This window comes from Dendrobium catenatum, unplaced genomic scaffold (assembly GCF_001605985.2).
Source record: "Dendrobium catenatum unplaced genomic scaffold, ASM160598v2 fragScaff_scaffold_1344, whole genome shotgun sequence".
NCBI classification, from domain to species: domain Eukaryota; kingdom Viridiplantae; phylum Streptophyta; class Magnoliopsida; order Asparagales; family Orchidaceae; genus Dendrobium; species Dendrobium catenatum.
Window position 1 is genome coordinate 307087 of NW_021319806.1, and position 26989 is coordinate 334075.

The 26989-nt window shown below is 35.6% G+C and overlaps 1 protein-coding gene across 1 annotated transcript; it reads left to right on the forward strand.

Annotated features, from left to right (window-relative positions):
- The first annotated feature begins 243 nt into the window (after positions 1-243).
- LOC110097743 (DCN1-like protein 1) lies at positions 244-26951 on the forward strand. Its single transcript, XM_020824290.2, has 11 exons — positions 244-411; positions 1075-1136; positions 1519-1655; positions 4860-4918; positions 5590-5613; positions 6386-6468; positions 6559-6623; positions 7816-7865; positions 25012-25113; positions 25440-25499; positions 26640-26951. The coding sequence occupies exons 1-11, from the start codon at positions 409-411 to the stop codon at positions 26748-26750; spliced, it is 756 nt and encodes a 251-aa protein (XP_020679949.1). The 5' UTR covers positions 244-408; the 3' UTR covers positions 26751-26951.
- Positions 26952-26989: the final 38 nt, after the last annotated feature.

Genomic DNA, 26989 nt, shown 5'->3' on the forward strand with positions numbered 1-26989 from the left:
AAAATATATACTAATTATTTTTAATTATTTTATGAGTCAAGCTTTTTTAATAAGCTGAGCTCACGTAATTGAGCTGAGCTCAAGCTTGAGCTTAACAAGAGTTAAATATATTTAACTTGATTGGACAAATATTCGACTGGACTGTTTCACCCAACAGTCTTAGGGGTACTTTGGTCATTGAGAGAAAATCTCGCAGCCGCAACCTTCGGTTCCTCCAGCAGCCGCCTGATCGCGTGGAAGTGACGACATCGCACAGAGCGAAAAAATTAGATAAAGGGGAGACGGCGGGAGGGGGTTGGGAAAGGGAAAGGGAAAGAGAAAAGAATTGGTGATCCCAATTTCTTCTCTGTCCCGATTTCCTTTCGGAAAGTCTCCTATCAGATACTAGGGTTTCTTATAGAAATCATCATGGTGAGCTGCTACTTCTGCTCTTGAATCTTGATGATGGTTTTTTTCGTTTTATTTTTTTTTTTCATTGTAGATAATCTTGTTTTGTACGATTAACTGAGTTGTCAGTTAAATTTTATTTTTTGGGGGGTTTGTTTTTCGTTTTTCTAGTCTATAATCGCAATCTTTTTATGTAGCCCGAGCTTCGATTAGTGCATATTTGAAATCAAGTGAAGTTATACAGTCACGTGCTTTAGTGAATTGAAATACTCTGTTTCATACGGTATTTTTCTCTGGCTTTGTTTCTGGAGTAGCTTTTACTGATTTCAGATAGTATGTTTTGTATTGTTTGTTTAGTAACCTGTCTGCTGCTATATGGAAGACTTTTGGGGACACGTTTGCAGCGTTTTTCCTCTCTGGCAATCTGTCATTTTTGTGCTGTTGCTAACATTGCACGATGAAGTCTGGATTAGGTTTTGCTACTTTAGTTGTGTTATAATGTTCTGACACTCTCTCTGTGCTTGGTAATGCTGATCTGTTTGTATAGTACTGATGACTAGATCTTAAAGTTTGTCTTTTTAGCTTTATCTTTTTGGTGGATCTTAAAGTTGTGCTGATACTTGCTATCTTTTGTTATTGGCTTTGTTAGATTTGAATGAAATCCTTTCAATCTTTTCATGAGTGCAGAATAAACTTGGAAGGGGTCACCGAGACAAAGTTCAACAGTTCATGGCAATAACTGGAACTAGGTATTTTTATTTTTTTCATTTAAAAGATAGTTTTTTAGAGTCATGAAATCCTTTGCTATTATTTGACTGATCATATGCATCTTTTGACGATTTTTGCTATGAATGCATTACTCATTCTTAATGTGCAAAAAAGTTAACTATTTGTGATTTAACAAGCTATACTTTCTTTCAAGTTCGTGCAAGTGTAAGGGTGTAACACCACTTAATTTATCGTTTTCTTTTGGAAATCTGGAAGAAATAATATATTTAATGATTTGGTTACCAAAGTCGACAACTTTCATGTTTCATTTTCTATTAAATTGCTCATATCATAAAACTATGGTAATGAATACATTCGAATTTATTGCAGTTTTGCATTGTTGATCTTTTTTCACTTGTGCAGTGAAAAGGTTGCCCTTCAGGCATTGAAATCCAGTGATTGGCACTTAGAGGGAGCTTTTGATATATTTTACAGCCAACCACATATCCGAGCGACTACAGATTCAAGACATGTTGAAGAGCTTTATAACAGATACAAAGGCAAGTTCTAATCATTTACATAATTACATCTTGATGTTTATACAGTTCTAACTGATGTCAATGTGGATGCTAGGATACTTAGGTGATTTAAATCCAACTTGGGTGCCACAATGGAGGCCATTAGGATAAGAACCAGCTTTCTGTTGTAATTTGATGCTAACATAATCATTTTTATGTTAGACCAGTCCATTGGACCGGTCCAGCCGGTCCGCACGGGACCGGCGTTTCGCAAACAGAGGCGGGATCTCCGCCTCCTGCGGAGATCGGGCGGTCCAAACGCCCAATCGGAGCCCTTTAGGAAGTATTTTTGAAGGTTTTGAGAGGGAAATTTGAATGTAGGGATTGTTTAGAGATTTCCTTTTGATTTGTATGCATTAAATAGTTGATTTTCCTAGGGTTAGGGCATCTTGAATTTGGCTGAAATTTGAGATCTCTTAGATTTTAGGTTTCCTTTGGGCTCTAGCTGCGTCTAGAGATTTGGGAGAGAAAGATCCTCCTCTCGAATGGAGGATCAATTGTATCTTGGTATTTTACGTTTCCATTTCATCAAATATTACACATTATCTACTGTTTTCTTGTTTTTGTGTGGATTTTTGTTGAGAATTCTTGCTGTTTTTCGAAGATTGATAGGAAATACTTGAGATCTTCAAGTGTTTCCTATCATTTTACTTCTTTGAAGTTTTAAATCATGCATTGGAATGTCTGGAACAATCCTTATAATTGAGCATAATTTAATATGCAAATAATTATTATCTTAGGAATTCTCTTGCACTTTATTATCCTTGAAATGTGTGAAAAAATATCAATTTATGGATTGTCTTTATATTGTACCACAATTGTGAAAGAATTTGTTGTTCTCTGTTAGGTTAAGTGTGAAAATCATGTGTATTTATTGATGGATATATATGTTTTTATGTCAATGATGGAGTTAAAATTTTTCTTGGAAGTATGCGCACACAAATTACTTTTTGTGTAATGCTTGCTTTGTTATAACGATGCAAACTTTTAATCTTTTTTATATAGATGTCATACTTTTATTGAATTTTTTGATTTTTTTTTAAAATGCTCTCCTCAAGAGGCTTATCGATACTAAAATTCATATTCAATTGTGTTAGGAAAAGCTTGTTTTTATATGTGGAAGTGTCTACTATAAACTAATAAAATAATAACAGAGAAATCAAGTTAAACAGGGCGCCAGAACTTTGTAATTTGGCCAAGATAATTCCTCATGTTCATGAAATGGTAGATTGAGGAATCAATCCACTATCAGAAAATCATGCATGTGTAGAAACAAATAGGGCATAAGAAAATGCTCTTCCTTGTGCTCATATGCACAAATCTCATCACAAAAGAAGTCCCAAATCATTGAGCTAAACGTATAGAAAAAATTCTTAATATACTGAAGAAAATGCTAGAATCATATTAATAGACCTTAAATTTAGAAATGTATGTTATGCTAGAACTTCTCTTCTCAAATGCTTCTTAAAGATGTCACCACAAAAGTTCTCTATATCTTTTTTTTCCATATTTCAATGCTAGCTGTTAACCTTAAGCACATCCTAATTGTTCTTTTCCTTCTTTTGTTTAAAGAATCTAAGGTGGGGGATTTAAATAAAAAATGGGCTAAAATTTAGAACTATGATGCTAATCCGAAAAGATAATGTGCAACAAAATTTGAAACTTAATTTTATTCAATAAGATAATTTAAATAAATTTATATTTACGTGTAAAATCATCTATTTTGAATTCTGTACTTGCCAAACCAATGTAATGAAGTAAATGAATAAATTTGGGGCAATCCTATCATTTCTTCCCTGAGATTAAATTTTTGCAATATATCATGAATTTCCTCTTATCACTTATCTCCAAACCAAGCTTTTGTTGCATTTAAGCGATTGGGCATCATTCAAGGGCATAAAGTTCTAATGATGCTTGAACGTAGTACTTGTAAGAGATCAATGCACCCAAGTTGATTTTCTCATAATGAAATTATGCCTATCATTGAATCTTTGTACTTTTGAAGTTTTTGCCTCCTTGCTTCGAATGCTTCAATAGTATGACCTTGTACTAGGATATATTTTGCAATGCAAACTTAATCCATTTAGGCTTCTCGTCTACCCCTCCACATTTGCCTTTCATTGTTCTGAAACTCAAAATGCAGCGAAGCTAATTTTTTTCTGCTTCCCTTAGTCATGACGTCCAACCTCAATGATGATGAAACTAACTCAACTCCACTCGAAGTTGTATCCTATAGTATATAAAGTCCATGAATTCTCTGAGTTTTCATGATAACCAATCCACTCATACAAACTTAAGAATTATAACATCTTAAGACTATAAATTCTACTATATTAAGAACACTAAAAAATATAAAATTCTTCGTGAGGTTTGGTACATATGCTTAAGACCAGCCAATGTGCTTTTCACACCATCTTGCATCTCGAACATCGCTGTGCGAAAACCTACTATGTTGCACATCACAATATTTCTTATATAAACATACCATTAGTACATGACTTATAAGTGGAAAATAATTTCTTTTGATGGCACATATATTGCTGTTGGGTCAAGAATCCACCAATCTCTTTAGAACTCATCTCATTGAATTTACAATTGACCACTATGCAGTTTTAATAACATATATTGACTTAATTTAGTTGCTGTGACTAGGAGTGTTAATATTGGAGCAGACAAAAAAAAAAAAAAAAGGGTTCAAGTCAAATTGTGTGATTGAATTCGGGTTTGAAGTGACTAAAAAAATTGAGTCACCATTCACATTTTATTTTCATGGAAGTTGTCTTGTTGGTGATTTTATTCAGTCAGAGGGACAGTTACTTAGAAATCTTCTGTTTGTTTCCTGTCAATTACAGGACATTACGCTGTCAAGGTATCTTAGCATTTTTTTTACTTGATTTGATAAGACTGTAACTTGCAATAATTTTGCTTCTTGATATCTTCTGTGATGAGCAAGCTCTAATTGTTAATGCAGTAGTTATTGACAAATAAAACTCATAATTCTCATTGCTGCCCTACTAAAACTCATTTTTATTCTAGTTATAGTTAATTACAGCGTTGTATGCAATAATAGTTACGTAATCTTTGCACAGGGTCCTACTAAAGTGCATTTTTCTTAAATTAATTGTTAAATATTTCTGTTCATAAATTATAGCATTTGTTGCAATAATAGTTATCTAATCTTCGCAGATACCTATGCTGATATGATTTTGGTGGATGGCATATCTTTGCTATGTAATGATTTGCAGGTAGTATTTTTTATTTACTTGTAAATTTTGTTCTTTTTTTATTATTAAATGCTACTTATATTGCATGGTGGATGCTTTTATATGATTTTATTTTCATTATCATCTTCACTCACAAAGTGCTGCATATGTGATGTGTATAAATTCAAGGGACTCTGTGCCTCTGTATCCAATCCCAGCTTATATACCTATCATGGGAACTTTGAACTTAAATAAGAGCTAAGTGTGTTTCATGATATTCTAGCCTTTATCATGCATACTTTTCTTACATAGAATACTAAATGTGCATAAAGATGACATTTTTTTCAATAGGACATGATTGGCAGCATACTAAACTATTACAGATCTTTTCACGCTAGTTTTTTCGTTATTGTTATGTTTATGCAATCAATTGATGGTTTATCCAGCTTTTCATTTTTATATTCTAGATTTCTTTGTTACCGCTACACAAAGAAATCTGACTTAACCAATTATGATCATCTCTTTTCTTCCTTAGATGTGTGTCATCATCGAACTCATGTGCGCACATTTCGACATGTTAGTTGTTGTCTTGCTTGTGTTTCAATATTTATGGTTTCCTTGATGCTACTCTTAAACTGATCAATATTCATTTTGTGTTCTTTATATTGTTTTCCTATTAACTTATATGCATTTTGGCAACTGGGTACTTGCAGGTTGATCCTCAAGACATTGTTACGGTATGTCATTTATTGTGCCAAGAATGCCTTCCCACATGATATTCGGCTGATGTTGGTTTTCCATCTCTTTCAAATCCTATAATAGCTTTGATGACTTTAATTGTTGTCTTTTATGATGGAATTTCATTTGTTCTTATTTACTGTCTCATGTATATTTTTATTCTAGAAAGAAGTTTCTTCACCAAATGCAGTGATAATAGAACTGCCATGCTCTGATTCATCGTCTGGTTATTTTGTTTCATTATTCATCGTTTTTTTATATGATTTAGTTCTTTGATATTTTTACAGACTAAAGGATTATGTAGGTTCTATTTGTTCAACCTTTTGTTTTCTCAAACCATTTTAGGTGGAAGCTTGGTTTCACATTTGACGAATCATTGGGTCATTCTCCAGATGGCATGCCATCCTCATCGCTAAGTAGTCTTTCAGGTTTTATGAGAGGCTCTTCTCGTTCCCACAGTTACTTTCGGAAAGTTGGCCTATAGAGTTCTTAAAATAGTTTTCAAAGGCTAAATGCGCAATTTGTTAAATTAAGAATAACTTTCTCACCCAACCCTGATAATTGATTAGGTTTTTTTGTTTTGTTAGGAAATGTACTTGATATCTGATCCTACACCTAACTTGATATAGAAGCCAAAAAGGAACTTCATTTTTTTTATGATGAAATCATTTATCAAAATGCAGATGCCCTTCAATGATATATTTTTCTTAGAATGCTGTGTATACCTTTTTTCAAGGGTCTTTGTACCACATCTTCCCTTTTATTTTACAGTTGGTTATATCCTGGCATATGAAGGCTGCCACAATGTGTGAATTTTCTCGACAAGAGTTTATTGGTGGCTTACAGTCCCTGGGGTGTGATTTCTGACATTTTTTTTTTTTGCTATTTTTCCTCTTCTGGTATATTATTGCATTGTTTGCTGAATTCTTGGATGTCTATTGCAGGGTGGATACCATTCAAAAGTTCCGTGAAAAGATACCATCGCTACGGGCAGAGCTGAAAGATGAACGTGCGTGCTTTGGATTATATATTATATAGAATTTGTCTTTTCTTAAGATATTTTTGAATGTTCCTTTTTTTTTGTTAAGCCATTTCTTCAATCTATGTTTTCTAAAGCAGGTAGTGGAAAATTTTTTCCCATTATATTTTCATTTCTTGATTTTGAAGATAAAATGGGTTGTTTCTTGAAATTGTCAAAACATGTAACGTGTTTTTATATGCATCACATATTTTAGAAACATAATGTAGTGATTGTTTCAGTTAATTAAAATGATTTGACTTATTGGTACTAATTCCTCTAATTATATATTAATAGGCTGATTTAACGGTTAATTAATGTTGTAATTTAGATACCTGAAGTTTGTTAGTGTTTAATTTTGGTAATAAAGTATATGATTGGAGGATATTTAATTAATTAATATAATTCTTATTAGCTTCTTTTAAAGTCTTATTAGTAATTAATTAGCACTTGATTTAGAACATTAAGCTTTATTATTGTTCAATAACTATTTTGGCCAAGTGTAATTAATTAGTCATAATAAATATTAATTAACTATTGAATTAGATAATTAGAAATTAAATGAATTTTAATGAGATCATTAAGATTCTATCAGCATTTACTATTGTAATTAAGCCTTGAATAATTAATAACTAATATTTTCATATTAGTTGATATTAATGTATTGTTTAGGCTAAGTTTGGATTAATTAGTATCTTAATTAAAAATATTTAGCAGCTTAATTGGCAATTGTAATTGCTATTATTGTATTTAGAATAACTATTGATTAATTTGTATATTAATTAAAGTTATTGCTACTTTATTCATATTTAATAACGGTAGTTAAGATTTGAATTATTAGTTATCTAGAGTAGTTGTTAAGTGTTAAGTTACTATTTATCTAACTAATTAAGTTTTAATTAGCCTTTTGATTAGGATCATTAAGGTTTGTAGTACTTTGTATTGTAATTTGACCTGGTTTGGATAATTAATTAATTAATATTTAACTCAGAACATTATGATTGTAAATGAATTTAATAAGTTTTTTTTATAGGTTTATAGCCAATAACTGACTTACTTTTACTTGATAAAGTTTACTTGTGTAACCTCACATTCAATGCTTCTAAAGCCTTATGCTGCCCTGATTATGTTTTAGGCCATGAAAATTGCTATACTTTAACTTCTTCTTTTTTGTTTTGTGCAGAAAAGTTTCGAGAGATTTATAACTTTGCTTTTGGATGGGCTAAAGAAAAGGTGTTTATCTTAGACTGATTGAAATTGCTTTTTTTATTTCTTAATCATGCTTTTATAGAAATAGAATTAATTTTGGGGTATTTGATAAAGGATATGCCATTGCCAACAAATACATGAAAAATTTTAGCTTATTAAAGATAAAAGTTGAGGATTATAGAAAAGGCTGAACAATTTTTTTATTATTTATAAACATGTCTATTTGGGTTGGTTAACCCTTTCACGTTGTTTTCACAATAGTTTCTATGAAACAATTCATTTATCACGACACTTCAGACAGATTTTATCAAACAACCTTCTGCTTGAAAAGAAAGTGCGGCATGATACAATAAAACACATTATTGCATGCTCCTTAGTCTTCTGTTCACTATTATTTTTAGAAATGGGCATTTTTTCATTAGGTTTTTTCTGTTCAAATACTATTCTCCCACTTTGGCCATTCAACAAATTTCGATTCCTTGCTTGCTCCCTCTTTTTCTCTGGTTTCTAATGACCTTTCACTTTTTGTCTGACCTCCCCAGGATAACCTTGCTTCCTCTGTTTAGCCCGTGTTTTTTTTTTTCTCTCTCTGCTGTCTGCCTAACATGGACCTAGTGCTGTTAATCCACTCCATTGGTCTCCACTTCCTTATCCCTTCTCTCTCTGGCGTTGCCTAGTTTCAATCCCCTAGTAATTGATGATGAGTGCTCGTAGGTTTTGGATAAATGGATGGGGGTGACAGGTAGCATCGGAATGAAGGGTAGGTTGGTTGGGGACCTGAAGGACCTCATAGTGTTTTGGTTAGTTGGGGTGAGGGAGCCTCACTTGTGTTTAAGAGTCTGAGTTGAGCTAGATTTACATATTTTCAATGCTACACTTGGTTTTTCTCTCATTTTCCCTGAAATCTCAGTAGCCCTTCAATGTTCTTAGAACTTCCCTATATGGTCTCCTTGCTTCCATGTAACATTTGATCCTTGACTTAACCAACACAGTTATGCTGTTGCATGATATCCAATTTGCTATCCCTAATATCTTTCCTATTGTTTGCAATCCTTTTGCTCTACCTTCCCTCATTTATTGCTCTCTCCCTCTCATTAACTGTAATCTTTCTAGTTCTTTTTCATTTTTTTTTGCCATCTTTGTACTCTAGAATCCTCATCTTCTTTGGTAGGCATGCGGGTCCCACAGTAGGAGAAGGGGCTGTAGACATGTGGGTCCCAACTAATCTTTGATGTCATTCATGATATATCACTTCATTTTTAGCAGCTGCTTTCAATTTTAAGTTTCAAGCAATTAGTACCTTTAGAAAGTTTACTAACAAAAAGGAGGTTGCAAGCAAGTTTTGTCGCATGTAAAACATTGTTCAGAGTAAATTTTTTTTGAGATTATAATGTGTCCCTTGCTGACAATATATGAAAAACTTCCATCAACGATTTAATGTTTTCAAAACCACGACATGGGTACTAAAGAACAGAAAAATAAGTTTAATTATTTATATGATCATAAAATAATCCAAGGTTTGACTCTTTTCAAAATCAGAAAGTGCTAAAACATCTCTAACTGCTTGTGCCACAGAACCGACATTAGTATTAGTGAATGAGATTTTAGCAGTTTAAAAAGGTGATTTATTTGCTCTTTGTTGAATGGAGGTGATTCGGTTTCATGTGTTGCAAGAACATATCCCTTGGCAAATTTGGTGGATTTATCATTGTGTGGTCTGCTGTGTAATTTCTAGCAAGTCTCTCTTATATGGAGAGGATTCCTATAGTAGTCATAATGGTGGTTATTCTTTGATCTGTATTGCGGCTGAGTTGTGCTTCAGGAATAGCCAATGCAGAGCCTTCAAATAGGTTATTGCTAATGGTGGTTATTCTTGTTTCCATTGGTTGATTTTGATCTGTATTGCGGCTGAGTTGTGCTTCAGGAATAGCCATGCAGAGCCTTCAAATAGGTTATTGCCACTAATTATTTTCCTAAGCATCACTTGTTTATGGTTTTCTTCTCTTGTTATCTCCGCAAAGACTTCCCCAATGTGAGAGATTTTTTCAATGACTCAACTACTAATTTTATCGTTGTGGGCTTCGAAAATTCCATTTAGGTGTGATCCCGACCTCTCTGCGCTATCAGTTTATTTTTCTGTTAAGTGTGACGATGACGGTAGAAAGTTTTAACGAGATTAGTTTTCGGGGGAATTTTCAGAAGGCAGATTGGGTTTTAGATAAGACACTACCCAGAGATTTCGCCCTCATTTTGTGAGGACTTTTTGATCTGAGTTCTGGTTTCCTATAGGCGCAAGCCCCCCCTATAGTTAATTACCCCTCCCGATAACAAGAGAGAACTTTCAATTAAGGCTAGTCGTTAAGGATGTCACATAGGTTATAAACCTATCGTATAATAACAATAATTTTAGGATTCAAATTTTGAATTTAGAAGTTTGAAATTTTGAATTTAGAGTTTATCACCATAAACTTAAAACTGGTGGTGGGGGAAGTGAAGACGAGCCCGATCAAGATCCCATGGTTCCGTCGTCCGGGGCTATCATGATCCCTGGTCTACTTAGTCAGAGGAGGTAGTCGACCCAACCTGACAGAAGATACCTTGTCGACAGCCATGGGTTGCTTCGCCCAAGAATACCTTGTAGACCTGGGTTGGTGTTTGTCTAAGGGAATATATCTGAATTCACCTTAGTTGACAGAGGGCTTTATGCCTTATCGAATATACCCTATGATTCATCGCTCAAGGGTTTCACGCCTTTAGGGAACATACGGGCTTTGGCTGTGATCGTAATATAATGGTGCCATTTCGCGGCAAAACCACCCGATCAGAGGGCACGTGCCACGTCCCTGTTGGCAAGAGATTGTTTGAGGATGAATCATAGTGATACACTGACACAACATTTGCTCTTTGTGAGCTGAGGTTAATTTCAAATTTATCACCCCCGACAAACGATTGCGGGAGATGGAATAATTTTTAATTTTAAGTTTTTTAGGTGATTGACTTTATTTCAAGAATTTGAGTTTTTATTTGATTTGAGATTTGAGATTTGACCTCTCCGGTTGAGATTTTCTGTCAACGCGGCCATTATCGGGGTGATTTCAAAGTCGCTTGTATTTTCATAGAATTTGGGAGGCATTTTATTATTCAAATCGTGTGACTCCAGTCCTTTTGAGGAGGAGGATGAAACTTGAATATTTGACCCGCGCAGCTTCTCGAATCATTGGATTTTGAGACTTAGATATTATGATCGGAGCACATGCGGGTTGTAGCATTTGACCATGCACAACATTCTCAGACATTTATATTTATAACTTTAAAACATTTGTCGGAGCACATGCAGGGAGGTAGCATTTGACCCTGCGCAACATTCTCGGTCATTGGTGTTTATGCTTTTAACATATTGATCGGAGCTCATGCAGGAATATTTAGTTTGATGAATAATATTTAATACATAAGGGGCATTTTAAAATATTTAAATATGATCCATTTAATCAAATGATTTCATTTAACAATGGCCCGATATTTCATTTAAGGACCTACGAACGCCTTCTGTCGCTTGCACACAGTTGTGGATCCGGTGCGTTAAAAGTATTGTTTGCTTCTTCTTGCAAATGAGTTGTAGTCCTTTCATATTTATCCACCTACAACATGTTGAACATATAATAAGCCTTCTTCAATGGCTCGTAGGCTTTACGGTCGTTGTAATTATTTAACACATCTTGTTTGTACACGATATTTTGTGTATATGGCAGGTCCCCTTTGTTGACGTACTTTTTCGCTCGATCAATTCGATCGAAGGTCGTCAAGCGAAATTGACTCAAATCAAACCCCGATTTAATTTAAATTAAATCAAATTAATTTAATTTAAATCAAATCAATCCAATTCAAACCCCGTCGAGCATCGTCGAGCTCAATTCGACATAATTCGGCGCCGTTTCAAGTTTGATTTCACGAAATTAGCTTGATCGGACCCAATCGGACCCAAACCGACTCAAATCGGTTCGGGCCGAGTCCATTCCGGACTCAATTTCAGCCCTAATTTCTCAATTTGGGCTGAATTTGATTCTCAAATCAAGTTTGAGATCAATGGCTCAGATTTCATCCCAAATTCTGCCCTAAATCCCTCATTCCACGTGTGTGAGGGCTGATTGGTTCATTTCGGCGGCATTTGTTTGGCTGGACGTGCGCCTCTAAGAGGCACGAAAGGAGAGAGGAGGCTCATTCGGCTCCCCTTGTGTTTTCCGCCCCGACCAGAGCGAGAGAGGGAGACGGAGAGAGCCTCTCGGCTCTCTGCGTGCGGTTCCGTCCCAGACAGAGCAGAGAAAGAGGGGGAGCATTCGGCTCCCCCGCTTGGTTCCGTCCCAGACAGAGCGGAAGAGAGGGGAGGAAAGAGAGAGCCGCTCGGCTTCTCTTGCTTTGGTCGCACCCAGCGAGAGGAAGACGGCCAACCGAACCTGTATGCACTTCCTTGCTACTGTCTCCCTTCTTCCTTGGACCAAAGAGGAAAGTTTCTCCTATTTTCCTCCATCTCTTTCAAGTGGAAGAGCAAAGACCTGCTCTTTCCTCTTCTCAAGCAAAAAGGGGAGTGTTGAAGGATAGTAAGAGAGAACTTTGGAGCTGTCTATTTGCTGTGGGAGACTTCTTACCACCCCTCCTTCAACTTCCCGGGTGACCTTCCAAAACAGCGAGGACAGGCAGTGTGAATTTTCTGGACAGCAGTTTGGTGCTGGTCTTCCTACAGCTTATTGTCATCCGGAGCAGCTTGGACTGCTGTTTGTGGATGTTGAACAGCAAGCAATCACTCTCGGGAGCATTCAAACATCAAAACCTTGCTGTTTGGAGGTTTGGACAGCAAGTAATCACTTCGGAGAGCCTTCCAAACATTGCAAACTGGCTGTCCGGAGCGTTTGCGAACAGCAAAGGAGGCATCCGGAACACCTTGGACAGCAGCGGACCGCCATCCGGCGAAACGCTGCGACAGCCAGTCTTCACCTTGGAGAAGGTATTGCGACAGCAATTTGGAGCCTTTCAAAGAACTTCGACAGCAGCTTGGAAGCTTTGGAGGCGGAGCCTTGGACAAGGCTTTGGAATCTTGGATTAGGAGGCGCTTGGACAACCCGGGGATGGTATACCACTAAAACTTAGGCGAAAACCTAAGGGCCCCAAGGCCAATTGCAATGTGGTTGACGATCCCAAGCCCTAGCGTTCCTTTAGAAAACTTAAAATTAATGCTTCCCCGAAATCCTATGATCGCTGCCCTCTTTTGTAACACTTGGGAGAAATCCGGTGATTTTACCAAGTTGCTTTCATGAGAGAGCCAAAAGGAAATTGGCGATGTGCGTCGGGTTGTTGGATTGTATCCCAACGCATCTCTACATGCATTGATTTTGCATTCATTTGCATGCTTAGCCTTCGCCTTACGAATGGGACCATAGGGCTTGATGATCTTTTTTCTATTCCCAAAGTGCTAATGTTGAAGACGTAGGTTTGTTAAATTCTAGGTTTTACCTACTCATGTTAATGTCATGGCAAAATTGACATAGGATTTAGGGTTGCATTTGTCAACTTGCAATTTCTCTTATTACTTGGTTAGTATGCCCAAATACATTTTGATAAACTTGTTGTTAGAATTTTATTGAAACTGCTTAAAGGTTCATTTAAGCAAATTCTAGAGCAAGTAGGGTTGATCATCTTATTTTGGGTGTGTTGCAAAGCTTGTAAAGGAAAATAACAAGTGGGCATTTCCCTCTATTGTACTCAAAATTTCTTTAAATTTGGAAACAGATCTACACACGCATACATTCTAAGGTTCTTTCTAGATCATATGCAAGATTTATCTTAAGTCTCCAGAAGTTCATAAGGATAATTCTCACTACCCGAAATTTCAGATCATGCCAAAATTGATCTAGAGATCTCTTCCAAATCTTTAGGAAATCATTCTTCCTCTTCTTATAATTGAGTCCAAAACTACTCTTAAAAGACATAAGGGAAATTCCTTTCAAGTCAATGCATCTCGTACTTCCCATGGATCAAAACATTCTGGAGGAATGGAGAGATCTCTTTTTGTGCTTAATGCTTGGCAGGCATTCTCAAAGCTCGCAAGTTTAGCGTTGCATGAATCATTTGGCCAACTTGGAATCAAACTTCCAAGTTCTTTCACCTCTCTTGTTGGGGACATAAAACCAACAAGTATCCCATTCATGTGTAATATTGTTGGACGCACCCCTCAAGTCTCTAAATCATTTCTATCACATGAATCTTTAGAGTCTTAAGGACCAAATTCCTAAGCCCAAACCTTTATTTGTTGAGTCTCAAAATCAACAAATGAGTATCTAACTTCCATTCACTGAAAACTTTCAATAAAGTGAATGGAAAAAAAAATTCCTCTCTTTGAATATCCAAATATTCAAAGGCTTTCTATGAATTTTTGTAACTCCTCTAAGTTACATGTTTCTTCCTTCAACCCCTTAAGTTGTATTGAAATCTTATCAAACCCTTTATTCATTAGAACACACCAAACCAATGAATGAATTTCCCGACCTTAGTGATTCAAATCCTAAATCCCCCTTTCTCTACGACTCAAAATTGTAGGAAAATATTTAATCCCCCATCATTCTCCTAAACCCATGTTAGGTGAGTGGAATCCCTTTTCTTTGGACACAATAACGTTCAAAGAAACTTCTGCCAATTTACATTCATCGATTGCATTTGGACCACCCCTTTCCCTTACAAAGCCTAAAATTTGTAAGAAACCTTTAAATCCCATTGCCCTAGCTCCAATTAGGCAAATGAATTCGCCTCTAATTGAAACACCAATGTTTCAAAAATATTCATTGGATTTGCAACCGTCTAAGTTGCATGTTCCTTCCGTCATTCCTAACAACCCAAAAGTTTGTAAGAAATCCCTCATTCTCCTAAAGCCAAGCTAGGAGAGTGCATTTCCTTCTTTGGACAACAAATGTTCAAAGAACATTCATTGATTTGCAACCTCTAAAGTTGCATTTTTTTCCTCTTTCCTACGAGTCAAGATTGTAGGAGAATACCCAAATCCGTCTTCATGCTACCCAAATTCCTTAATTGGGAGGATGAATTCCCTTTGGAACACTAAATGTTCAAGGGCATTTCATAATTGCAACATCTAAGGTTGCATTTCCCTTTCTCTTTCCTACAAGTCAAGATTGTAGGAGAAGCTTGCCAATTCATCTTCCATGATCTCAAACCCAAGTTGCGGAGAAATGAATCTCCCTCTTTGAACTCTAAGGGTTTTAAAGAGGTTTTAGAAGCTTGCAACCAAAGTTTGCAATCTTCCCTTCTTTCTTTTCTACAACTCAAAAGTTGTATGAAAGTCTCACCCAATCAACTTATTTGTTGAATCAAAATTAACAAGTAACTCAATCAAAAATCATTTGTTTGTTGAACCAAATTCATAAATAATTTACATATCAAGCAAACGAAGAAACTCCTAGCTTTCTTCCATTCTCCTAACCCAAATTAAGGTGAATAAGTTTCCTCTCTTTGGACATTCAAGATCCAAAGACCTTAATGTGTAGGGCCAACTACCACATCATTCCCCTATGTTTGCTTAAATCCGAACATAGCAAATTAAATGTCCATCATTTTGAATATAAAAGTTCAATGATAATCCTCTTGATTTGTAGGCCCCAAAGCCTAGCAAATCTTCCCACTTATTGAACGCAACTCAATAAGTGACTCAATCCTTTGTTTCGCCTAATCCAAATTAAGCAAATGAAACCCATCTCCCTTGAATATAAAAAATCAAGAGACACCCTTTGATTGTAGCCTCAAAGCTACCTATCTCTTCCTTACTTCTATAGGTTCCAAAGACCTTAGAAAGATTGTATACCTTAGCCCTAAAGCTATAGGTTCTCTCTCTCCTTCAACTCCAAAGTCGTAGGAGACTTCCCTCCTCCTTTAGCTCCAAAAAGCTTAGAGGGAGTTTCCCTACATTTATCCGCAAAAGCTAAATGTTGGATTCTTTCTTCCCTCTTAGCTCCAAAAGCTAAGGAGATTTCTCCAACATGTAGCCCAAAAGTTACATGTTGGACACCTTCCTTAGACCCAAAATCTAAGTAATCTCTCCACTCCAACCCAAAATGAGTGGATCCTCTCCTATGACATGTTAAAAGCTAAACCTATAGATGTCCTTTTACGAATTATCCAATATATGTGAAGTTTATCTACTACATTGGATGCGATTTCAACAAGTCCTAAGTGAAGCCCCTTAGGCCAAGTCTATATTTACCCTATTAGATAGACACTTTCTCTTATCCAAACACTAAGAAACTCTAAACACCTAAAAATTACTTAGGTTCCTTGTTTGATACAATAAATTCCAATTTTAGCCAATATTTAAATGACTTCCAAAACAAGCAAAACCACTAGTTTAATCAAAAGTGTTCTCAAGCCAAAACTTGGGATGTAATTAACCATAGGGGCTTGCCCCTATGGGATGTCTGTACCCCAGAAATAAATAAACCCCACTCAACCAAACATCGAGTGGGGGAATCTCTGTTAAATAATTGTAAATTTTATGATTGAGTCCATAAGGAGATGATATTTTTACCCTCCGGGGTAATATATCGTATTCTTATGCCGTGCCCGATTATAAAATATGCAATCCGTTCGAGGATACAAAAAATTCTCCAACACCCTTTATGCGATGTGTCGTGTGCATTGCAGCTTATTACATTCATTGCATGTCAAATATTTTTATTCGTAGGTGGCTGTTGTATAAATCAGGAGCCTTCTACACCAAGTCGTAGGAGCTTTTACATATACTTGTAAGTTTGCTACATAAAATATTATTATTTGCAATCAAATTAACAAACTTGTTTGGAGTTGCATTGAATTGATTATGCTTAAGGTAACAATCGTACTCAATATTTAAGCCTGCAAAGAATTTAAAGATGCGACTAATATATATCATATTTTTATAATAATTGCTATACTTAAGGTAACTTTAGGCTAAGTCTTGCCAAATCCTTTCAAGAGATTTGAAATATTTTGTTACAAAATCCTTATCTTGGTGAATCTACTCAAGTCATAGGGTTAACTCATGCGCTTGGGGATGATTCCCCACATCAGAGTACATTTGCGAGACATTATCCCATAAATCTTTGACAATTGAATATCAAAGATAATTTGCATTCATCTCCTTACTCATAGAGTTGAGTAACAATATCATAGCACCATAAAGTTCTTCACATCCCAAACATCATAGATTGGGTTACCTCTGTTATGCTTTTTTGTCTCCTGTGATTTAGCCGATCTTTTCTCTCCTTCTGATGTGAATTCAAATCCATTGGGACCAACAAATAAAGTTTTCCTACTCAATTGGATGGTGTGATTTGAATGGAATGACTTTTAGGCGGTTTATTAATCGATTGACCTTCAAATGAAGGTGGAGAAGTTGATGTAATTTCAAACATTTTTGGAGGAGCTACAAAAAGGCAAATTGAAACCTTGCGTTTGGTGGCACCTAGGGTAAGAAGAACAATCTAGGGATTGTTTTCCCACTCTAATACCATAAAGATTGAAAACAAAGAGAGAAAAGTGAGTGAAAGAGAAGAAAACAATGGTAATTTTATTTCTTGATATTTGAACAAAAATGGTGATTTATATAAACATTCCCAAGGGTCTTAACCCAAATACAAAATATAGATAAGGAAGAGGAGTAACCAAAAAACGGGAGGAGTAGGGGTAGGGGTAGGGGGCGGCTATAAGGGCATAGAGATTGCATTCCGAGGGTTCGAAGGGTTTAAAGCCCTTAATTCGTCTGTTGAGGATCTTCATCTTCTTTGGTATGTGTATGGGTCCCATGGCATAAGGGGACAATAGGTCTGCAGGTCAACAACAGGAGGTAGAGACATGTGGGGATATTATGCATGTTGGCCCACATTAGGAGGCAGAGGAGTGTGGAGTAGCTTTCAACTGTTTCCTAAAAAAATTTGTTAATAAACAATAAATTATCAAAATTATTGTTTAAAATTGCGCAATTTGAGGTCTGTGTCATTGTGAAGCGTATGAGGCTTATGTCTCACGTTGGGATAAATAGTTGTATGCCTTAATTATTTGATGTGAGGATAAGGGAGGTATGCAAATAATCAATTATGATAATGATTTTAATGAAGACCCTCTAAGTGATAAATTTGTGAGAAACTTTTGAATTTGATGGACCGGTTGATTTGATTGGGAGGGAATCAAGAAGTTTTCTAATCAAAAGGGAGTTGTTTAGGAAGGTTCTTAATCAAAGGGGAATTATTTATGAATGTTTAAATTACAATTGAGAGTGAATTATTTAAGCTAGAGGTTAATTTGAATTTAAAATCTAGGAGGCAGTTATTTAGGGAAAAAAGAGGAATTAAGGGGGGATTGTTTAGGAAAGTTTTAATTACAATTGAGAGGAAATTAATTAGGTAAAGAAATCTAATTTGAATTCAAATATGAAAGGGAATATTTAGGGAAAAGGGGGTTGATTTGGGAGGAAATTATGGGAGCCTATTTAAGACTGACAATAGAGTGATTTCAGATTATGTTTTGTGAGTTTGCTGAATTTAGTTTATTCTTAGGTTTTTTGGGCTCTAGCTAGTAGCTAGGGATTTGAGAGAGCCGAATCTTCCTCTCCAATTATATCTTACTATTTTCTTTAATATATCTTGTATAAGAACAATTTTGGTGTGTTTTTCTTCCTAATTTATTATTGTCGTATGCAGATTTCGAGAAAATTGCATTCACTTCCTATCAAAGTGGTATTAGAGCATTTTTTTGGGACCTATGATGGCAAATAAAGTTGATACCTTGGAAGAGCGTCTTAAAGGAAAAGTTGGCCAATTCAAATCAGTGTTTGAGGATAGAATGACATCAATGGAGGAAAAGTTTTCCAACCTAGAAGGAATGATAAGGAAACTATTAGAGATTCATAGCCAACCGATAACATTAGAGGCGAGAGCACCGTTGATTGGACTGGGAAGTGGGGGAAACTCTAATATAGGGACGATGAGGGAGGATTGGGAGGTAGAAGTTTTGGGGGAAGAAGATGATATGCTATATTTGGAGCTACCAAGGAGGGGAAAGAGTGAAGGAGTGAGATTTTTGATTGAGCTGAAAAGTTTGGAAGGAGAATAAGATGGGGAGAAGATAGAAGCACCAGACATGGTTCAACCTCTCCTACAACAGTATCGAGAGGTGTTCCAGCCAGTTCAAGAGTTGCTTCCTTCACAGGAATGCGAGCATGCTATCATCTTGAAGGAGTCTCACCTGTCAGTGTATGTCTGTACTATCATCCCCAAATTTAGAAGGATGAGATTGAGAGATTGATTAGGGAGATGCTCTTCGACCAATTGTCAATCCATGTTTCAGTCCAGTGCTATTAGTCAAGTGCTTCAGTAGCAGTTTCCTTCGTTTCACCTTGAGGACAAGATGACACTTTGGGGGGAGTATTGATGGTCTGGCCAATTTGATTGGGAGGGAATTAGAAAGTTTCCTAATCAAGAGGGAGTTGTTTATGAAGGTTTTTAATCAAAGAGGAATTATTTAGGAATGTTTAAATTATAATTGGGAGGGAATTATTTAAGCAAGAGATCTAATTTAAATTCAAAATCTAAGAGGGAATTATTTAGGGAAGAGGAGGAATTAAGGGGGATTGTTTAGGAAAATTTTAACTACAATTGAGAGGGAATTAATTAGGAAAATAAATCTAATTTGAATTTAAATTTGAAAGGGAATTATTTAAGAAAAGGGGGTTGATTTGGGAGGAAATTATGGGAGCCTATTTGAGGCTAACAATCTTGGGAGTTTGTTTAATTTAATTTATTCTTAGGTTATTTGGGCTCTAGCCGGCCGCTAAAGATTTGGGAGAGCCGGATCTTCCTCTCCAATTGATAATCCAATCTTGCTATTTTCTTTCATATATCTTGTAATAAAAATAGTTTTGGTGTGTTTTTCTTCATGATTTCTTATTGTCGTTCACTGATTTCGAGAAAATTGCATCCACTTCCTATCAGAATTCAAGAGTTCTTAGTCATAGCTAATTTATTTTTGGACATGTTTAAATATTTATTTTAGACTTTTTGTTTATGTTTGTTTGTTTATCTTAGATTTCTTACTTATTATTGAATGCTTTCATTACTTCTTGATACGTTGCTTCAACACTTTTTAATTATTCTCAAATACTTTATTAGGAAAAAGTAGAGCTCAAATTTTCATGATGTTACTTATTATTGAGTCCTAAGAAGGATTACTCTCAAATATTTTAATTTTCATATTTTAGTTTTATTTAATAGTTTAATTTTGAGGGTAATGCCTCAAAATACCTAAGGCCTGCACCTCTGCCTCAAGAACCCAATTGTGGAAATTTATTTCTTGATCAAAACTAATGTTAGCATTTTAGTTTGGATTAGAATGGTTAATTTGGTTTCTAAAAATGTTTGCAAATTCTTGATTTTTTTTCTTCAATCTCCTCTTTTTTTTTTTCACAGCACTTATGTATGATTTTCATTGTGGCTTAGCTACCTTTTCCTTTATATCGACTTGTTATGATCTGCATACTTGGTGACTTACATTGGCATGTTACAGAACAGTGAATCGATAAATCACTTAATTGTTGGCTTACTAATCCTTCTTGTCAGATTCTAAATACAACAGCAGCTGATAAATACAGTTGATGCTCACGGGACTTATTGGAGACACTATTATCGCAAATTGACACACAATTCTAAATGCTGTATCCCTTAGAAAATTGATGTATTATAAGCCAAGAAGTTTAAATGAAAGAAAGTGCAATCATCAATTTCAAAGAGAACAACAACAACAATATCATCAAGCCTTTATCCCACTACGTGGGGTCGGCTACATAAATCTTTTTTTCTCCATTGTGTCTGGTTAAGAGTCAAATTCTCAGTTATATCTAATAAAGAAAGACAATTTCTAATATTTTATAACCAAGTCTTTTTAGGTATACCTCCACCTTTCTTAACATAGGTTAAATCTAATACATCTACTTGTTGACTGTAGACCTAAAACCACCCCATGTTCACTGTTAATCGGCTCCGACGATCGCACAATCTCACGTAACTACCCGCACTCACGACACAAAAACGATGCCCTCCCTCATTCGCAGACTCACGCTCTTAGAACCACAAGAAATCATAAGCAAAGAAGTTCGGTGTCTTACCTCTCTGGCATCCTGGCTTCCTCTCCCTCTCTATTATATATATATATATATATATAATTTGATATATTAAAAAAATAAAGAGAGAGGGGGAAGGGATTTTCAAACAGGTGGGAAGATTTGCAGGAAGTCTTGGGGTTAATATGGTCCCATGAAGCCCTCGTCCGTCAATCTGATCCGGCTGAGTGGATTGAAGACTTCAAGCCCGATTCCGGGACCCCAAAACATCCCGAATCCCTCGGCCATCGATTATCTTTTCGGCTGGGCGGACTCGAAAGGGCAACTGCCTTCCCCAACCTCCTCTCGTGGGGAGGGGGCGTCGGAAGGCTGCCGGACCGAATTTTTGTGGGGAATAAAAATATTTTTAAAAATAAAACTAATTACTTAATCAACAGGGTCACACACATTGAAAGACTCAAAGACCTATACCGATGTCGATTCGCTACCCCGAAACCCTCGACATTTGATTGTCTTTTCGGCTAGGCGGATTGAAAGAGCAAGTGCCCTCCCTACCTCCCTTCGTGGGGAGGGGATGTCGGGAGGTTGCCGAAATTTGAATAAACAAAAAGATCCTCACAGGATTAAATTAAAAATGATTTCTTTAAATAATTGTGATTGAATGATATATATTTAAAGTCAAATTTAAATCATGTAACTCACCAATCAAAATTATATGGTGTATTAAATATCATCATGTCATTCAACACAACATACATTGCACTATGATGAATAAGAGAATAAAGATTAAATTTATAATTCAATGTTCAAATTATGAATGGTGATTATCCTTTCAACTGACAAGGTACCTTTGGAATTTCCTAAGTGATAGTATGAATAATCTTCCCATATAATATGGCTTTAAGATGAGACTTAGGTTTTGATATAAAAATAAAAGGGTATAACATCTGTTGGAAGCTCATTGTAGATATTTATATTAGTTACAATGAATACAAGATGAAGCTAACAATTTGATTATAATATCAAACTTGTTCATTCATTGTAGACACATCACTATTGAAATTTGCTTCTTAAGAGTCCCCGAAGGAATCTTTTTGGTCTAAGATGAATATATAGTGACTTTTGCTAATGAAATTGGCAATCTTATGTATTTTAGTAACGATGATCTCTATAAGGTTTGGGAATGACTACATTTTGACTATACATGGTAGAATGCCTCTTCATTGCTATTTGTTATATTTGTCACCAAATGAAATTCTCAACACTCTCTTATTGCAGAGTGATATCATCCATAAGCAATTAAGCAAAATTTGGACTCTATGCAGGATAAGATGAGATGACAGACTAATTGACATCATCGTAAAATATAGTTTAATGTCAAAGACATGCTATGGCAACATGAAAGATGTGTCAAAATATTCAAATAATCTCGAATTAGACTGATTCAACTTTGTGTATCCCTTCTCTTTAAGGAATAGGATTTCCATTAAACTTTGGGAGTGTAAAAGTAAGTTTTCACCTGTCACTTGAAGCTATAATAGACCCCGCATATGCTCCAATCCTTGCACTAAAGCTTCTAAATGCCATCTCTAAAGACCCCACCGGATCTGCAACATTTGTATGAGCAGACAAAAGGCGATACTCCTATAATAACTCCAAATTATATACTAAAACATATCATGGATGTGCTCTGACAAACATGTTAAAGTTACAAACACAAGCATCTGAGAATGTTAAGCAGGGCTAAATGTTCACTAATATAACATTCTATTCTCAAACTAAAAACAACCCGTATGTGCTCCAGTCGTCCCATATGATTCTTAAATCCAACTGTCCGAGAAGGTTGCGCGGGTCAAATATTTAAGTCTCATACTCCTCCATGAAAGGACTAGAGTCGACCTGACTTGAATCATAAAATGCCTCCCAAATTCTTACAAAAATATAAGTGACTTTATCACCCCGATGATAGTCATGTTGACTGAAAATCTCAACTGGAGGGGTTAAATCACAAAACCAATAAAAGATTAATTTCTTGAAATGAAATATATCACTTAAAAACTTAAAATTAAAACTCATCCACCTCCCGCAACCGTCTGTTAGGCATAATAAATTTGAAATTAATCTCAAATCTTAAAGAGCGAATATCGTGTCCGGTGTATTACTATGATTCATTCTTAAGTAGTTTCTTGTCAGTATGGATGTGACACGTGCCCTCTGATTGGGTGATTTTGCCGCAAAATGATACCATTATATTATGATCACGGCCAAAACCTGTATGTTCCCTAACGACGTCAAACTCTTGAGTAATGAATCATAGGGTATATTTGATAGGCATAAAGCCCTCTGTCAGCTGAGGTGAATTCAGATCTATCCCCTTAGATAAAATCCATCCCAGGTCTACAAGATATTTTTGGACGAAGCAACCCATGGTTTTCGAAAAGGTGCCTTCTGTTAGGTTGGGTTGACCACCTCCTCTGACTAAGTAGACTAGGGACCACGATAGTCCGGGACAACGGAACAATGGGATCTTGATCTAGCTCTTCTTCATTCCCCCATCACCAATTTTAAGTTTAGGGTGATAAATTTTAAATCTCAAACTATTAAATTCATATCTAAAATTCAAACCCAAAAAATGTTGCTATTATACACCAGATTTACAAACTATGCAATCTCTTTAATAACCAACCTTAATCGAAAGTTCTCTCTCATTATCAGGAGGGGTAATTAACTATAGGGGCTTAAGCCTATAGGAAACCTGGACTTAGATCATAAAGTCCTCACGAAATGAGGATGAAATCTTTGGATAGTGTCTTATCTAAAACCCAATCTGCCTTCTAAAATTTCACTCGGAATCTAAGCTCGTAAAAACTCTCCGCTGTCGTCAACAAATAAGAAAAGAGATTGACACGGAGAGGCCGGGGTTGTGAGGAATTTATGGAGCCCATACCACTCCTAACTGGGTCATCGGAAGGTTGCCGTTTTATGTGACCAAACCATCTAAGGAGACTCTCTCTAATCTTATCTGCCACTGGAGCTACTCCAACCTTTTCACGTATATGCTCATATCATATCCTGTCTCTAAGAGTAAAGCCACTTATCCACTTGAGCATCCTCATCTCTGCAACACTTTAACTTAATATTTTGCTTCTCTTTTAATGGCCAACATTATACGCCATAAAGTATTGCATGTCTAACCACCATCTTATAGAATTTTTCCTTAAGTTTGAGTGGTACTTTTCTATCACACAACAAACCCGATGCATTCGCCCACTTCGTCCATCCAACTTAAATTCTACTAATAATATCCCCATCCATTTCACCATCACTCTGAACAAGAGATCCAAGATATCTAAAATGTGTACTCTTATTAATGACCTGATCGCTCAAAGTCACAAACCCCCACTAGATCTACTACTACTAAAATAACACTCCATGTATTCGGTTTTAGATCTACTCAAACGATAACCTTTAGACTCTATAAAAATTGTTCTACTGAATTATTCTTCAAGACATGTCCTTAAACTATCATTAGAAGTCTCTAAAATGGTTCCTTGGTAAAATTGTAATATTTTGTTTTTTTTTAATACTTTCCTTATATTTGGCTGTGGCCATGTCAATTTTGTATAGTCATCTTGCATTGCTTCATTTCCATGGCAATTTAGTTTCTAGTTAGAAAGTGGCATAACTTTTCTGCTTTACAATTCAAGTGAAAAACCGTAATAGCTTTTTCTTTTGTGCTAGCTGAAACACTAGTTGAAAACTTGCCACTTGCTACCCCTCCATTCAGTATCTTTATCGATATTTTTCATCAACTTAGGCACCAATTATTTATTTATTTATTTATTTTATCAACTTAGGCACCTAAGCAAAAGCATTCTCATATTTTTGTAAAACTATTGTCATGTTTGCCTTCCAATAAGGCAGGCTTTGAACTTGTGCAAAAACTACTTAGCTGGACTTGTTGGTTGCTAATTTATATTCTTACTGAAGAATGACATGGTTGCTATATTATGGAAATCATTACAGGGTCAAAAGTCTCTATCTCTTGAGACTGCAATTGGCATGTGGCAGTTGTTGTTTGCCGAAAAGCACTGGCCTTTGGTTGATCATTGGTGTGATTTCTTACAGGTAATAGTTCTGATTAGCTAGCTCCGTTTCATTTGGATCGTGACATTTATGATTATCTGTTTACACAAGTGAATTTAAGATATCTCATTTGTCATTTATGGTATAATATCTTGTTAAAGAAACTGTATTTTTTGCTTTTGAATAGTGCAAAATGTTTTCATATACTGCAAATTGTCTTGTTCGTTGTCTCATGCAGTAGATAGCTGAGGTAGCAAGCAGGAGTAACGGAATATAAATATTTAATTTATGACATAATTTATCTTCCCTTCTGTAGTTTGTATGATGAACTAATGATAATGACTTTGACTTGATATTTTGCTTCGTAGGCAAGGCACAACAAATCAATCACTAGGGATACCTGGTCTCAGTTATTGGAGTTTGCTAAGGTTAACTTTCAAACCCCTTTTTTAAGCTTCTTAAATGCTGCTGACTTGACTTATTTATTGGACGTTATTCATAGTTATAGAGGATGTCATCGAGTGTTTTCTGTATTAGAAAACCTAAGTTATTCATTAATCTGTGGCTTCCCATAATTTTTTGCCACTATCATTATCTTCCTCCTTATCATGGGCAACAATTGCCTTTCTAGCTCAATTATCTGGTTGGCTTTTTCATCAGTTTGCTTTAACTGGTGCAGTTTCATATGATAATATGATATGCACTTTATCAATTAACCACACTTGATCATATATCCTCAACCTTACTCGTAGTTCAATAAGGTCGAAAACATGGCTTCTAACAGATGATTGTATGCATTTGTGTGCTAGAATGGCTGCCATCTCGCTGCAGATGGTTGACCCAACCTACCTTTATCCTATAAAGTTTATATCCTGTTGGTGAAGGTGATCTAGGGTTCTTATCACTCTTTGAGTTCATTTAGTTGCATGCAGATAAAAATATGTTTTGAGAAGCGGCGATTTTCAGATTTTTAAAATTTATGTTTTGTTTGGAATGACTTTTTTATTGCTTTTTAAAGCAGCTTTTTAATACCAAAATTAAAATTTTTGTACTAAAAAATTATTTTAAGAAGCAATAAAAAAGTCGTCCCAACCAAAACCTTAAAAGGCAATGTGATTTCTAATCACAGTCAACCAAATTATAGATTTGGTTCATGCTTTTTAACTTAAAGCAACCACATGGCTGCCCTTACAGGCTTTAGCTATACCATATTTAATTAAATTTATTACATTTATGACTTCATTTATTGATTCTGGTTCCTTTATGCGCCAAGTAGTTCAAGCATTTCTGCATATACATAAATACATTTATGCTTCGTTTGGGACGGCTTATTTTTTTGCTACTTAAAACATTTTTTTAGCACAAAAATTTTACTTTAAAAAGTAGGAAGAAAGCCGTCCCAAACGAATCCTTAAGCTCTTCTCTTCTATATGTTCAGCATTTTAAGTACAAAAGCTAAATTTCTCCTTACTATTCATTCTAAAAAGTTAAACAGAAAAGTTGTATTTGGCAAATCTGGACTACATTGTTGCCTTTTGATTGTCCCGCTGCTGTTTTTATGTGCACAGACAATCGATCCCGAGTTGTCGAACTATGATGCTGAAGGAGCTTGGCCTTATTTGATTGATGAATTTGTGGAATATTTGTACGAGAATGGGATTGTTGGACGTAGTATTTAAAAAGTGATTGTGCCATAGATAACACAAAGTAGGAATTGAACTATAATAATTCATCTGAAATATTTGAAATGCTGTCCACGCCATTAAGCAACGTTTTTTTACTTCATTGAATCAATTAAATCAGCAATCCTTTTTCTCTTTCTTAAAGAAGGTAAGATGGGATGCTGAAGATATTCACTAAATGTTCTTCATTGTACTGAATATTTGTTGCTCTGTGAGATTGTTGCTTGTTCTTTACA